Source organism: Saccostrea echinata, unplaced genomic scaffold, assembly GCF_033153115.1.
Source record: "Saccostrea echinata isolate AGI-Se365-2 ecotype Australia unplaced genomic scaffold, CSIRO_AGI_Sech_v1 ptg000030l, whole genome shotgun sequence".
NCBI lineage: Eukaryota > Metazoa > Mollusca > Bivalvia > Ostreida > Ostreidae > Saccostrea > Saccostrea echinata.
In genome coordinates, this window is record NW_026889779.1 from 27,678,888 (window position 1) to 27,692,512 (window position 13,625).

Here is a 13,625-nt window from a genome sequence, read left to right on the forward strand (position 1 = left end):
AGATCGACAGCATTCACAACGGTAAGTACATAACATGGTAAGTAAAGGTAAAAAATAGTAATATGATAGTAACATTATTAGAGATAATAAGTGAAAGAGGAGCAATTTTTCTCTTACATTTGAAAATTAATTTCTCTTTCAGAAATAATTGTGTCTTGACACATAATATCAAATTTTTGAAACAAGGAAAACATTAAAAGTATGTCAGGATCCGAGAAAAAGCAAAACCCATACCCAGTACCACCTCCAAAACCTCCGAGAACCTTTGTGTCAAAGGTACTAATAAAAAATGAGAGAGAGAAAGAGAGAGAGAGAGGAGAGCGAGAGAGCTTTTCATCTTTATGAACTTTCTAGCATGATTATGATTTTTAGGCATTTGTTTTTGCAGCCCAGAACAGGTGTATTGCAACCAAATCAAGAGGATAAGGAATCGGAGAATTACGATGCAGTCTGGCCTTCCAAAAGTAACGAAGAGCTACTGAAGAAGATTGAGAACCTTGGAGTTAAGGATGTTATCAAATCAAATAGAGGGGAGACTGGACATGCCACAGGAGGTCAAGTAAAGGTCAGTAAAAGAATTCTATACGTACTTATTCTTAACTAGGATGATACTCTATAATGTATTTAAGAACATTGTCGGTTTTAAGATTCATAAGGGAATATTACAAATTGTGTGTACCTTAATTTTTCGAATCAGAGGAAGAAATCTGGTGGTTCTGTGAAGGACAAAATACAACAACTTGAGCAGAAAATCTGCGACAAAAAAGTAAGAACCATTCAAACTCAAGCTCAGGAGCGTGACATGTCTACACCAACCATGACACATACTCCTGTAAAAGGGGAGGTAAACAGAAGACCGCCGATACCCAAACCTAGACTAAATAAAAGAAAGGTAAATATTTTGAATTTACGGGTGAATTCATAAATAATGACCACCAAATTAATTTTTTTTTGAAAAAATCAACTAAGCATAACATATTTTTCGCTAATATCATAATACTGTACATGCATTTTAGTTAAAATTCCTGAAGTGACTATAGAATAGACAATTGCATAAAAAGTTTCAGATTTTTTTATTAGTAAAACTTCATTTGAAAGTGGAAAATATTGCTATGTCCTAAAACATTTTCTAAAGTACATAATCTAAAGAAATTATAGATTTTTATGCTTCTAAGTGGTGTCAGGGATATATATGATTAGATCTAAACATTGATTGAGTTTCTTCTCTTGTATATATGAAAGAAAATGGCTTTTTGATTGTTATTTTACATTAATTTTTTCAATTCTGGTTGAAAAGTTTTAATATGAAAGAAATATGATCCAATATCCCCCCAAATTATTTTTGTCTATTTAGGACATGATGGGCACTAATTGTGCTCCTTTATTAGCCGACCTGTTTTATATTCCTATGAAGCAGAATTTATTCAAAACCTTCTTCATGAGAAGAAGAAAACACTTGCTGTGGCCTTCAACTCGACATTTAGATACTAAAGTATATCGACAACGTATTATCTATTAGCAATAGTTACTTTCATTCATATGTCGATTCGATATATCCCTGTGAATTTGAGATAAAAGACATCACAGAATCTACCACATCTGTTTCATATTTAGATATTTACTGACTATATAGACGAAGAAGGCAAACTAACAACTCAATTATATGACAAACAAGATTTTTCATTTTTTTCATCGTCAACTTCTCTGATTTATGTAGTAATATCCCACGATCACCTGCATATGGTGTTTACATCTCCCAACATATTCGATACTCATGGGCATGCTCCGAGTAGGATCAATTTTTAATCAGATGCAGGCTGTCCGATAAGTTGATGTTGCAGGGATTTCAACAACCTCTTTTAAAGCCAGAATTTCGTAGATTCTATGTTCGTCTTTTTAGAATATGTTGCACTTCTTACCATAGAAACACGGATCTGAGACTCAGACAGACCCTTTAATTGATAGATCTTTTGGGTAAGATTGTTCTTTGTGTCCTTAATTTCCAAAATAAAATTCAGAGAATCATATTCTGATGAAAGTTTTTTTTCCATTCTTGGATAAAAACTCCTGACATAAATGGGTATGCGCAGGTACTTGACTCTCAATAATGCTCCTTGTGATTTATATAACATTTTAAAGTTTTCAATGGTATATCTGGGAAAAAATCTTCTTGACTTAATTTTATACAGATTTGTAAAATCAATGTTTTGGGCATCACTACATTTGTTTCTGTAACACTCCTGACATGGTATAACATTTTCTCAGCATCATCCATAGCCACCACTTGTCAAAAAAATTGCTACAATTTACATTTAAAGCTCAATACTTTGAATAGTATCAGGAAAGTCTTTATTTTCAACATAAACAATTATTATTTATTTCACAGATCTCCAAACACTATCGAATTTCAAAAATGTCTATTTAAAAAAAAAAAAAAAAAAAAAAAGGTGTTGCACTCCAGACATTTCTAGCATCATTTTTGAACATAACTTTTTTGCGTCTTGAGATGTTAATGAGATTCTTGGCAGGTATTTAGACAATATCAAAAGACATATGCTGAGAAGTAGAAATTTATTCTCATTACCTGTATTTTTAGTGCAGGTTGATAAAAATGTTTCTGTTTATTTTTTTGAATTCACCCTTACCATAGATAATTTCAGATAGATATAATTGTTATCAAGAATATAACCTTCTAGATTATTACATGTTTTCAGAGTAATGAGGAGCAAAGAATTGAACAGGAATTGAAAGATGAGGTATATGCAGAAATAAGTGATGAAGAAATCAACAAAAAGTAAGAATGAAACTTACAATGTTATTAGTTGTTTGATAATCATGATCAATAGAATACAATGTGCAAAAGTTTAAATGAAATCAATAAATAAATCTAAAAAAAGCAAAGGTAATGTAAACACACCTTTCATTGTTAACACTTCATCTTCTGTATAAGTGGGACATAAAACATTTAGCAATAAATACATATATAAATGCGATACACTTATTTATCTACTGCAATTCCTATCATTCTACAATGATTTATTAGTATATATGTACGGTTTTCCACATACAATCGTAGCGATTGCTCATCTTTGTGTTATTCCAGGAGCGAATACAGATATGTCGCAGCCATTGATATCGGGACGACTTATTCGGGGTATGCCTTCTCAAGCCGTGAGCAGTTCAACAGTAATCCTTTGGATATTTTCACCCCGCGCTGGAACGACGGTCTGTTTCTATCCCTGAAAACATCCACCTGTGCTCTTTATAATGAAAAAGGAGAGTTCGACTGTTTCGGTTATGATGCTGACAATAAGTACTATGATATGACGTTAAACGACCCGGATCTTGTGGAACGTTGTTTGAAGTTTACAAATTTTAAGATGAAATTGTATGATACAAAGGTAAATATATAGACAACTGCAGATATAAAAACATAACACACAATAATTTTTTTATGATAACATGAGCCAAGCATTTCACATTAAATAGAGTCAAGATAAGTACTATTGCTGCAGAATCATGTTTAACACCAATATACACGTACAGACATAATATTTCAATAAATTAAATATCCTTTGATTAACAGAAATCTTGTTATACCCTTATTTCTAGGGATCTTTAGAAGGTTTAGTTTTAAAGGCTGACCAAGGAGGTACAATGCCAGCTTTGATTGTATTTTCGGACGTTATTCTTCACCTAAAAAATAAGATAATCAATGACATTTGCCAAATAAAATCTGATGTCATTGAGGATGATGTCCTATGGGTTCTAACTGTGCCAGCAATTTGGAATGACGAAGCAAGAAAGTTTATGATTAGAGCTTCTGCTAAGGTTAGAGAATACATAAATATCTCAAATGATACATGAATGTAAGGTAGGACATTTGTATATAGATCTTAACTTAATTTTATTATAGGCGGGGATTCATGCGGACGATCTTGTTCTCTGTTTGGAACCTGAAGCAGCTGCTGTAATGTGTAAAGAGTTGAAAGTGCAGAACTATATCCAAACAAAATCAGACAGCGTTTTAGCCTTCATGTTGGGTACAAAATTTGTTGTGGTTGATCTTGGAGGTAAGTAAACTCGGGAAAATGGATCCACTAGTACATCTAAGTTTAATAGAGAGGATAGTATTATTAGTTTAATACATGTTCAATGATTTTAATAAAGATACATACTTTTCAAATCAGTGAAATTTAAGAACCATTATTTATAATTATAATAAGTGTAAATTAGCTTTAAAGTCTTTATGATGCCTAAAAATCACCAAACGTATAAACAAATAACAACACAATGCAAAACAATTTATTTACATTGGTCGTGGCCAATGGCCTACTCAGTGCTGTTCATTCTCATTTGTTAAATATCAGCAGGGTAAGTGTAGGCATTCCTGCGGTCTGACGTCACGTGGTCAATAGTCGTAAAGGAGGTAGTCGCATCCCAACTTTATTACATATAAATCTTTAAAATAAAACATCTCTTTTTTACAATTGTTATGAATATATTAAATTATTGATATAGAAAACATTAAAAAAAAATCATGAACATTTGCAAGAATCTGCTTCAAAATAAAAAAAATGACAAGTTAAGGAGGCTGGGGGGTCAACAAATTAACCACAAATTAACCACCAGATTTAACTTATTTTTTTAGATATGGTATCTTAAGCTGTCAACTATCATTTGGCAAAGAAAAATTTCAAAAATTTTAGTTTTAAAATTTGATCATTTTCTATATCTTCATATGGAGCTCTTCTTCTAAAGGAGATCAATATAGTCTAAAAATGGCCACAACCCCCCAGCCTCTTTAATGCCTCTCATCTAATTCATCCTGTGAAATATGAAGATAGCGAACATTTATCAATCTCAAAACTCCATTGAAACAATCCAAATTTGGAGCAGAGCAAAGACAAACTTCAGAGCTGGGATCAGATGCCATGAAGGAATAAACATCCCCCTGCCGATCCGTGACACCCTTTGTGTGCTCCTTGTCATGACTGGGAAACGGAAAATCCGTACACAATTCAGTGTGAAAATAAGGGCCTTACAATGTACATGAAAACAGTCGGTCAACATTAAATTTAGTGGTTTGCATTTGCTGACAGGGTCATGGTATCGACCATATAATTTGCGAAATTTTGACTTTAAACGAGATTGTTGATATTCTTGTTTCATCAACTTATTTGTTTACATATTGTCTCGTTTTAGAAATTATTCGTACGTGGAGCATGTTCTTGCGTATCGAATCAACTCGGAGATGTAAATTCCATATGCAGGTGATGAGGGTATATTGCTATATAAATATGGTTAGTTGACGATAGAGCGGTTGAAGTCTTCATAATTGTCATAAAGTTTTTATGTTAGGTTACCATTAAGGTCTTTTTCTAGTAAAATTCCCAAATATGAAACAGATGTGTCAGACTCTGTGGTATCTTTTGTTTCCGCCTCAAAGGGATATATATTGAATCAACGCAGGAAAGAAAACGAATATTGTTAATGTTGTTGATATATCTAAATGTTGAATTGAAGGCTACACCAAGAGACTTTCTTTTCATGTAGAAGATTTTTGAATAAATTCTTCTTCAAATGAATACAAAAATAGGTATGCTAATAATGGGGTGAAGTTAGTGCCCATGGACATTGCGACAGATTGCTGGAAGACTTCATCTCCAAAACCTACATAGATATTGTCAATCAGAAACTCTTTTTAATATCTATTTCAGAGTACTTTTATGTAAAATCAAAATATTTTTAATTAATTTTGTAAATGACCAATGATAAGATAATCAAATTGTATGAATTATGTTTTTATTGAAAAAGCAGATGTCTATGATGTCAAAAAGTCATACGTTAAAGCCCGGACTTTCATTCATCGTGGGGAATAGTTGTATAAAGCGTTGAAAAGTTGTACGTTTTGATGAATTTGAAGCCCTTCACTACGAAAGCCCAGAAGGCTCATTCGAGATTCGAGTTTCAAAATACGAGATTCGAAATTCGAGATTCGAAATTCGAGATTCAAGATCCAAAATAACCAATCAAAAGGCGAATTCAACATTTGATTACTCCCCTTTATTAAGTTTTTACTATCAAGAAATCACTGAATATATTGATAACAAATGGGCCATTTGCATAATTAATAATGCAAGAAAAAATGTTATATGTATCAAAACAAAATACAAATGAATTTTGGGTAGGGTTTGGTAAAATATGTATTAAATCTTATTTTCCTCATTAAATAAAACAATAGATACATATATAGAATATTATATGGTCTTATCGTTGACTTGCGAAATTAGATTGCATGTTGGTAAATTATTTTATATGCACATTGATGAGGGAGGAACATATTCTTGATATGAATTGCTGAGGATCGTCTTTACACTGCGCAGAAATTTAATTAAGGATACATTTCATTACATGTAAGGGTGATTTGTGCAGTTAGACTGATCAACTATTTGATATGGAATAAAATAAATTCCAGTCTGTATTGTTTATATGATTTTTAATTAATTCAAGTATTCAAAGCCTTAATTGAAAACTCATTTTTTATGTATTTTTCATATTGGGAAACAGTGGCGTATATTCCCTTCGTCTAATGCGTAAACTAATGTGAGGTCACAGATTTCACCTAAAGCGCATTATTGCCGAATTGCGGATAGGCAAGGAGGGAGTCGCCCCCTCTCAATAGAAGGGGGGAGGGTCGGAGGCTCACTTTCTGCGATCTTGGAGACATTTATCATCGTCATTTTTCAAGTGAATATAATTATAAATCATTTAAACATATTTTTATGATACAGAAATTAAAATCTTCATGACCACTTGTAATAAAATTGAGAAATTTTAAAATCCTTACACAGTGCACGGAAATTATGGAAACTTCTTCACTGAATAATCTAAATATAATTTTTAAAATGTTTTATGTTTGACTCCCTACTAACCCAAACATATTAGTAAACTCCTGTTGATGTCATTTTTAATAGTCTGATATCGTCTTCAGGGTAACATTTCTTTTTTATAATTAAAGCTGAACACGCTTCGTAAAAAGAATCTGTCCGCCATATTTGGTTGGACTTTCGCTATATCTGAGGGCCCCTATAAATAGAGCCGCTCACTTGGTCACTGTTCAGTGAAATCAATTGTCACCGGTATGCTATACAGCACTTGTTAGCGACAAAAATGACTGTGTGCTTCTTCTAATGCAGAATAATGCAGATACCAAAGAGATTTACAACAGTTGCACAGGTCAGTGCAGTATACAAACAAACACAAACACACGTCAGTAACTGCAATAAAATGTAAACAAAGATAACGCAAGATAACCAGCACGAACACGGGTCGCCATTCCACGCCGATACCCTTGACAATAAAGCAGTCAGGTGTAACGAATTCGAAGAGTATACCCTGGTGCTGATATCTTACATAGTAATATCGAAAATGGCGTATGCCTATTTACGAGTCGTGTTCAGCTTTAACCAGCTATAAAAATCAAAAGTTTTGTATACTGTAAAAATTGGATAGGCATAAAAGTGTGGATTGCTAAAAATACTTTTATTGCATTTGATGAAAATATATTCTAGTAACTGGTAAATGAATAAGATTTATGGTCAACTTTCCCCCATTTTTCAATCAAATACATGTATAAATATTTTTTTTTTTTGCATCAAGAAAATGAAGTGTAGGCTACAGCCTTTTTGCCTATATGGAATATACACCATTGGGAAAGCGAACGCGATTTTTCTTTATCACTACTACGATGTCTTTCAAAAGGCATACATGAACTACGTAATTTTAATACATGTACGTGCTCATTTAGGCTATGCGATTTTTTCAAAGTCCTTAAGGTGTATAGAGGGTGCATTTTTTTGTTAAAATAATTGTTTTTTTTTATCATTATTAAATACTTTCATATCTTTTTTTCTCTATGGCCATTACATCATGTATTGAAACTTGTGTATTGATTGGTTAGGTATCTTGCGAGACCCGAGCGGTTTCCTTATCAATAATTATCGAATATATAATTATTTTGCCCATGCATAGCAAGATTGACACTTAATGTTGATAACCGAACATTTGTCTACCGTTGTAATAAAATAAACAACATAGCCATAGGACCCTGGGCACGTCCCCCCCCCCCCATTCCCCTTATATTTTTTACCGATATAATTTACTATAGAAAACAAAGCAACTTTGTCCTAATGTCCTTTCAAAAATAACGTCTAATAACCGTGATAACCCCTTGTTGTTGTTCTTTTTTTGGGGGGGGGGGGGAAGGGGGCTTTACAGTGATTTTTTTTATTTTATCATTTCCTACGGGCCTGAACAAAGAGAAGTCATAATTTTTAAGCATGTATATTTCAGCCATCCGTACATGTACTTATGGGGCTGTCTCTTGGTTTCACAAACTTGGTCACTGGTCACTTTCTAACACCTTGTCACAAACTATATCCACTTTGAAACCCGTATTACTAATTATTATCAATCGCTAGTCACTTGTTTTATTGCACACTTGAAACCCGTATTAGTCACTGGTCACTTTCTAATACCTTGTTACAAACTATATCCTCTTTGAAACCCGTAGTTCTATTTATCATTAATCGGTAGTCACTTGTTTTATTGCACACTAATAATTCTCATCGACTACAATATGCCCATTCCCCATACTTTTGCTCTTTGAATCCGATTAACAATATTTATTATTATATGACATCGAACATGTAAACAAAGAAGATAATACGATATAGATATTCTTGATTTAAATCTATTATAATATTTAAGAAGTTATAATATAAATTTAAGCATATTTTGCAGACCAAAAACCCAATACTTTTTCTAATTTCGTTCTGATATATATAGCACTCTTTCTTGCATTGTAATATAATCAAATGACCTTTTCGGTTTGAATATAATCAATGATTTCTTGAAGGTCAAAACTTAGCAAAGGGGAGTAATTGAATCTTAAACCGTCTTTTGTTTGGTTAGTTTGGATCTTGAATCTCGAAACTCGAATTTCGAATCTCGAATTTCGAATCTCGTATTTCGAAACTCGAATCTCGAATGAGCCTTCTGGGCTTTCGTACTTCACCGGTATATTGTGACGTCTCTATATGAGTGAAAAATTCTCGAATGGGACGTAACACAACATACAATCATCAAACAATTGGTCGCCCGCGTTGCGCAGAGGTTTGAGCGTTCGCTCTGGAGTCGCGGAGTAAGGAGTTGATCCTTACGTCGCGGTTTCGAATCCCACTGTGGTACGTGGAGACCGGTCCTTCGGATGAGACCGTATAAACCGAGGTCCCGTGTCGCAGTAGGTGCTGGCACGAAAAAGATCCCTCACTGCTCAATGGCCCTAAGTGCTGAGCATAGGTCAAAATTTGCAGCTCTCCACCGGCATGTGGTGGCGTCTCTATATGAGTGAAAAATTCTCGAGAGGGACGTTAAACAATAAAAAAAAAAAACAAAACAAACAAACAATTGCACCACTTCTCGAATATATTGTTGTACAGTACTCCTGAAGTTTCCCCTCTATTGCTGTTTATAATTTAGTGAGGAGTAAAGAAAGATAAGTTGGATTACCACTTGCAGATTAGATCCAAGTTCCTCTAAAATACAATAAATACAATAAGCTGTCTTTACACACAAAAACCAGTACATATTGATCGTGTGATGTATCCAATTCATTTCTTCAATTCTGAATTATTAAAACAGAAGAATATTAGATGGTTTTGATATTGCTCCGCGGTCGCTTAATTAATACGAGATTTTAACATCCAGCTGATAGTTTTAATCCATTCTGACAAAGTGTCATTGTCTTCTTTTTCATGTTTTGCCCCTCGCCATTTCATGATATTTTTAGATTTTGACGCCAGTTAAAAAAACATGGTTCCCTAAATCTGGCCCTTTTTAAATAAGGGATTTAAGGTCTTCATTATTAACTATACATAGATCACCAGTAATGATGTGTCTAGCAAGACTATAGTTAAAACCTGAAGTAGGATACGATCACGTAGCAGGATTATGTTTCGATGTTCAATATGTAGGCACTGTAGATATTTTTTGTAATTAAAAAGTTTGGAAGCAATAGTCATAGTATGTTTGTAAGAAATACAATGTGTAATGTGTAGACTTTTTTGACCAATTAAAGTTTAAGGAACAGACAGGTTGGTTGAGCAGTAGTCTCTAGCGAATGATTTACAATATCCATTATCTCAGATCCAAGATAGTATTCTGGTGTCGAAGAATCGAAAATGGACTTTCCTTGACCTTTTAAAATAGACCATTTAAAACTTTCAAAGGGACAGAGTAAATGTGATAAAGACCTAATAACTGTTTAATTTTTAACTTGGTTATGCCCTTGCAATATTGAAATTCATAGATGACCCTCAATAGTGTAAGTATTTTGCTACTTGACTGGCACATCAAGTGACTAGTTTAAATAGACAATGTAATCGTATGCAATATATAGTCATCTACCATATTATATTTGTTCGATATTAGTAAAGAACTAAAAAAAACCCCGACAATCCTTGTATAGAATGTATTTTTTATCTTAAGTATTGTACTGCGAAGGTTTCATACTACTGTTTTACCCAGCATAGCGTCGCCCGCGTGGCGCAGTGGTTAGAGCGTCTGCTCTAGAGTCGCGAAGTAAGGAGTTGATCCTTACGTCGCGGGTTCGAATCCCACTGTGGGACGTGGGGACCGGTCCTTCGGATGCGACCGTATAAACCGAGGTCCCGTGTCGCAGTAGGTGCTGGCACGAAAAAGACCCCTCACTGCTCAATGGCTGTAAGTGCCGAGTATAGGATAAAGTTTGCAGCTCTCCACCGGCAAGTGGTGGCGTCTCCATATGAGTGAAAAATTCTCGAGAGGGACGTTAAACAACATACAAACAAACAAAACCCAGCATAGCAGTTATAACACACGATGCATTTCCTTTGTTTTCAAACTGCTTATATTTGCTTTTTAGCTCTACGGGTCAGAGACCAGAAGAGCTTATGCGATAGTAAGGTGTCCGGCGTCCGTCTGTCTGTCCGTCTGTCTGTAAACAATTTTTCAAAATGCTACTCCTCCTACAGTTCTGGTCTGATTTCAATATAACTTGGCACACAAGTAGACTACACTAAGATACGTAATTTAGTGCATCAGTTTTTGATTTGGATGAGCGGTGTTGCCATGGTTACTAAAAATAGAAATTTCTGTGAAATTCCTTTAAAACGCTACTCCTCCTACAGTTTTGGTCTGATTTCAGTACAACTTGGCACATAAGTAGACTACAATAAGATACATAATTTAGTGCGTCAGTTTTTGACTTCCATGAACGATGTTGCCATGGTTACTAAAAATAGAAATTTCTGTGAAATTCCTTAAAAATGCTACTCCTCCCACAATTTTGGTCTGATTTCAATATAATTTGGCATACAAGTAGACTACACTAAGATACATAATTTAATGCATCGGTTTTTGATTTCGATGAGCAGTGTTGCCATGGTTACTGAAAATAAAAATTTCTGTGAAATTCCTTTAAAACGCTACTCCTCCTACAGTTTTGATCTGATCTCAATATAACTTGTCACACAAGTAGACTACACAAAGATACATAATTCAGAGCATCAGTTTTTGATTTGGGTGAACGATGTTGCCATGGTTACTAAAAATAAAAATTTCTGTGAGTTTCTTTTAAAACGCTACTCCTCCTACAGTTTTGATCTGATTTCAATTTAACTTGGCACACAAGTAGACTATATTAAGATACATAATTTTATTTATTGCTGCATGTTGGAAAGTTTCAAATCCAAGTGCTACTTTTTCTTTGTTACATGTATATGTACAGACCAGTAGAGCTACAGAGACTTCTGGTTTATTATAACAGGTGGTACAGTAGATATTACAACTAATGAAGTTCTCCCAAGTGGTATGATCCGGGAACTCAAGTGCTGTAGAGGAAGTGACTGTGGAGGAACATACGTTGATAAGTGTTTTTGGGACTTCATACGAAATGTTCTTGACTGCAATTTCGAGACTCTTAGTAAATCCTATCGAACAGAAATGCACGACTTGTGGAGGAGCTTCGAGATAAAGAAAAGACAAGTTGATTCGCAAAAGTCGCAATACGTTATGCTTCAAATACCATCAATTATCGCTTCGAAAATGAAATCCGAGAAATTAAGCAAATATAATGTATCTCTGGTTCGAGACAAGCTGAAATTCCCCATAACACTTTTCCAAGAGTTCTTTTCATCGTCAGTGTCGAGCATTCTGAAATGCCTTCGTGAGGTTGTTACCGATGAAATTCACTCCATACTGCTGGTTGGTGGTTATGCAGGTTGTAAGGAAATCAGACAGGTTATAAAGCAAACGTACCCATCACTTCGTTTGGTCTGTCCACCTGAATCCGATTTGGCTGTAGTTAAGGGCGCTGTCATTTTTGGACACAATCCAGCCGTCATTTCCTCGAGAATAAGTAAAATGTGGTATGGTATTCAATTGACTCCTGAAATTTCTCCAATCAACAAAATCTACGAAGGAAATTTCTATTCTGTGACTAAGAAAGGTCAACCAATAAAAATTGGTGAAAAGGTTCTTCACAAATTTTACATCAGAGAGAAACTGAAAGGTGGTGTTCTGAATCTTAGGCAAGTTAGTTCTTCCAATGATAAAATGCCAGTAAATGTCGAAGAAGAAATAAACTGTCTATTTTCAGAGCTACGTGTACCGATTCCTGCGCATCAAGACCACATGAAAAGAATTCTGAATATTTCAATAAAATTTAAAGGAACAGAATTTGTATATTCCGCATTTGTAACACTGAAAACCTGCAGTCCATCTAGATGTGTTGTTAAAGTAACCTAATACTCTTGCAAATGCTTAATCTTGTGATCGAAGTGGCATTGTCATTAGGTCAAAATAGGTGGAAATAGCAAAAGATCCCAAAGTTTTTATCTTATTTTTAATCAAAAATAGCTGTCGAAATATTTGTTGGTTTACATAAATAGTTTAAGAAGTACGATTAACAACTAATGTAAAAATAGTAGTCGAATTGTGTGCTGGTTTAAAATTTATAGCTTTAGAAAGTATGATTAACAAGCTAATTTAGAGAATTTTTGTCCCCCGCTTAGGGAAAAAAGAAGAGCATGCGCAGTTCGGGAGGGGGGGTCACACTGCCCCCCTGTATTTGTAGAATTATTAAATGTATACATGTATATTGAAGCAAATTTAAATTTAAAAAAAGGCAATATGGATATAAAGATTTGATTGCTTATTCTTTAATATGTGTACATAGAAGATTCTTTTTAATAATATTTATCACACTTTAATAATGATTTTATGAGTTTGTACATGTACACGCCAGACATCATAACTTTTTCATTTCACATGTTGAATAGTATCATTTAGTAAATCCAAAAAAAAAGAAAAAAAAAAAAAAAAAAAAAAAAAAAAAACATTTTTAAAAAAAAAAAAAAGAATCGTCCGGGGATTGAACCCGGGCCTCTCGCTTGCTTAGCGAGCATCATACCACTAGACCACAGAGACACTTGAATATTCAATAAATTAAATGCAAACATTAAGTCACATATAATGTTTATTTTCACGTTCGATATTGTCAAAATTTTAATCAATACATGGTG

The 13,625-nt window shown here is 34.0% G+C and overlaps 1 protein-coding gene across 1 annotated transcript; it reads left to right on the top strand.

The window, feature by feature from the left end:
* Positions 1-201: 201 nt before the first annotated feature.
* LOC133196998 (heat shock 70 kDa protein 12A-like) lies at positions 202-12,849 on the top strand. The gene is made up of 8 exons (XM_061332839.1): positions 202-276; positions 389-565; positions 698-892; positions 2,715-2,794; positions 3,104-3,401; positions 3,613-3,831; positions 3,917-4,073; positions 11,870-12,849. Exons 1-8 carry the CDS (start codon positions 202-204, stop codon positions 12,847-12,849), a joined length of 2,181 nt encoding a protein of 726 aa, XP_061188823.1.
* Positions 12,850-13,625: the final 776 nt, after the last annotated feature.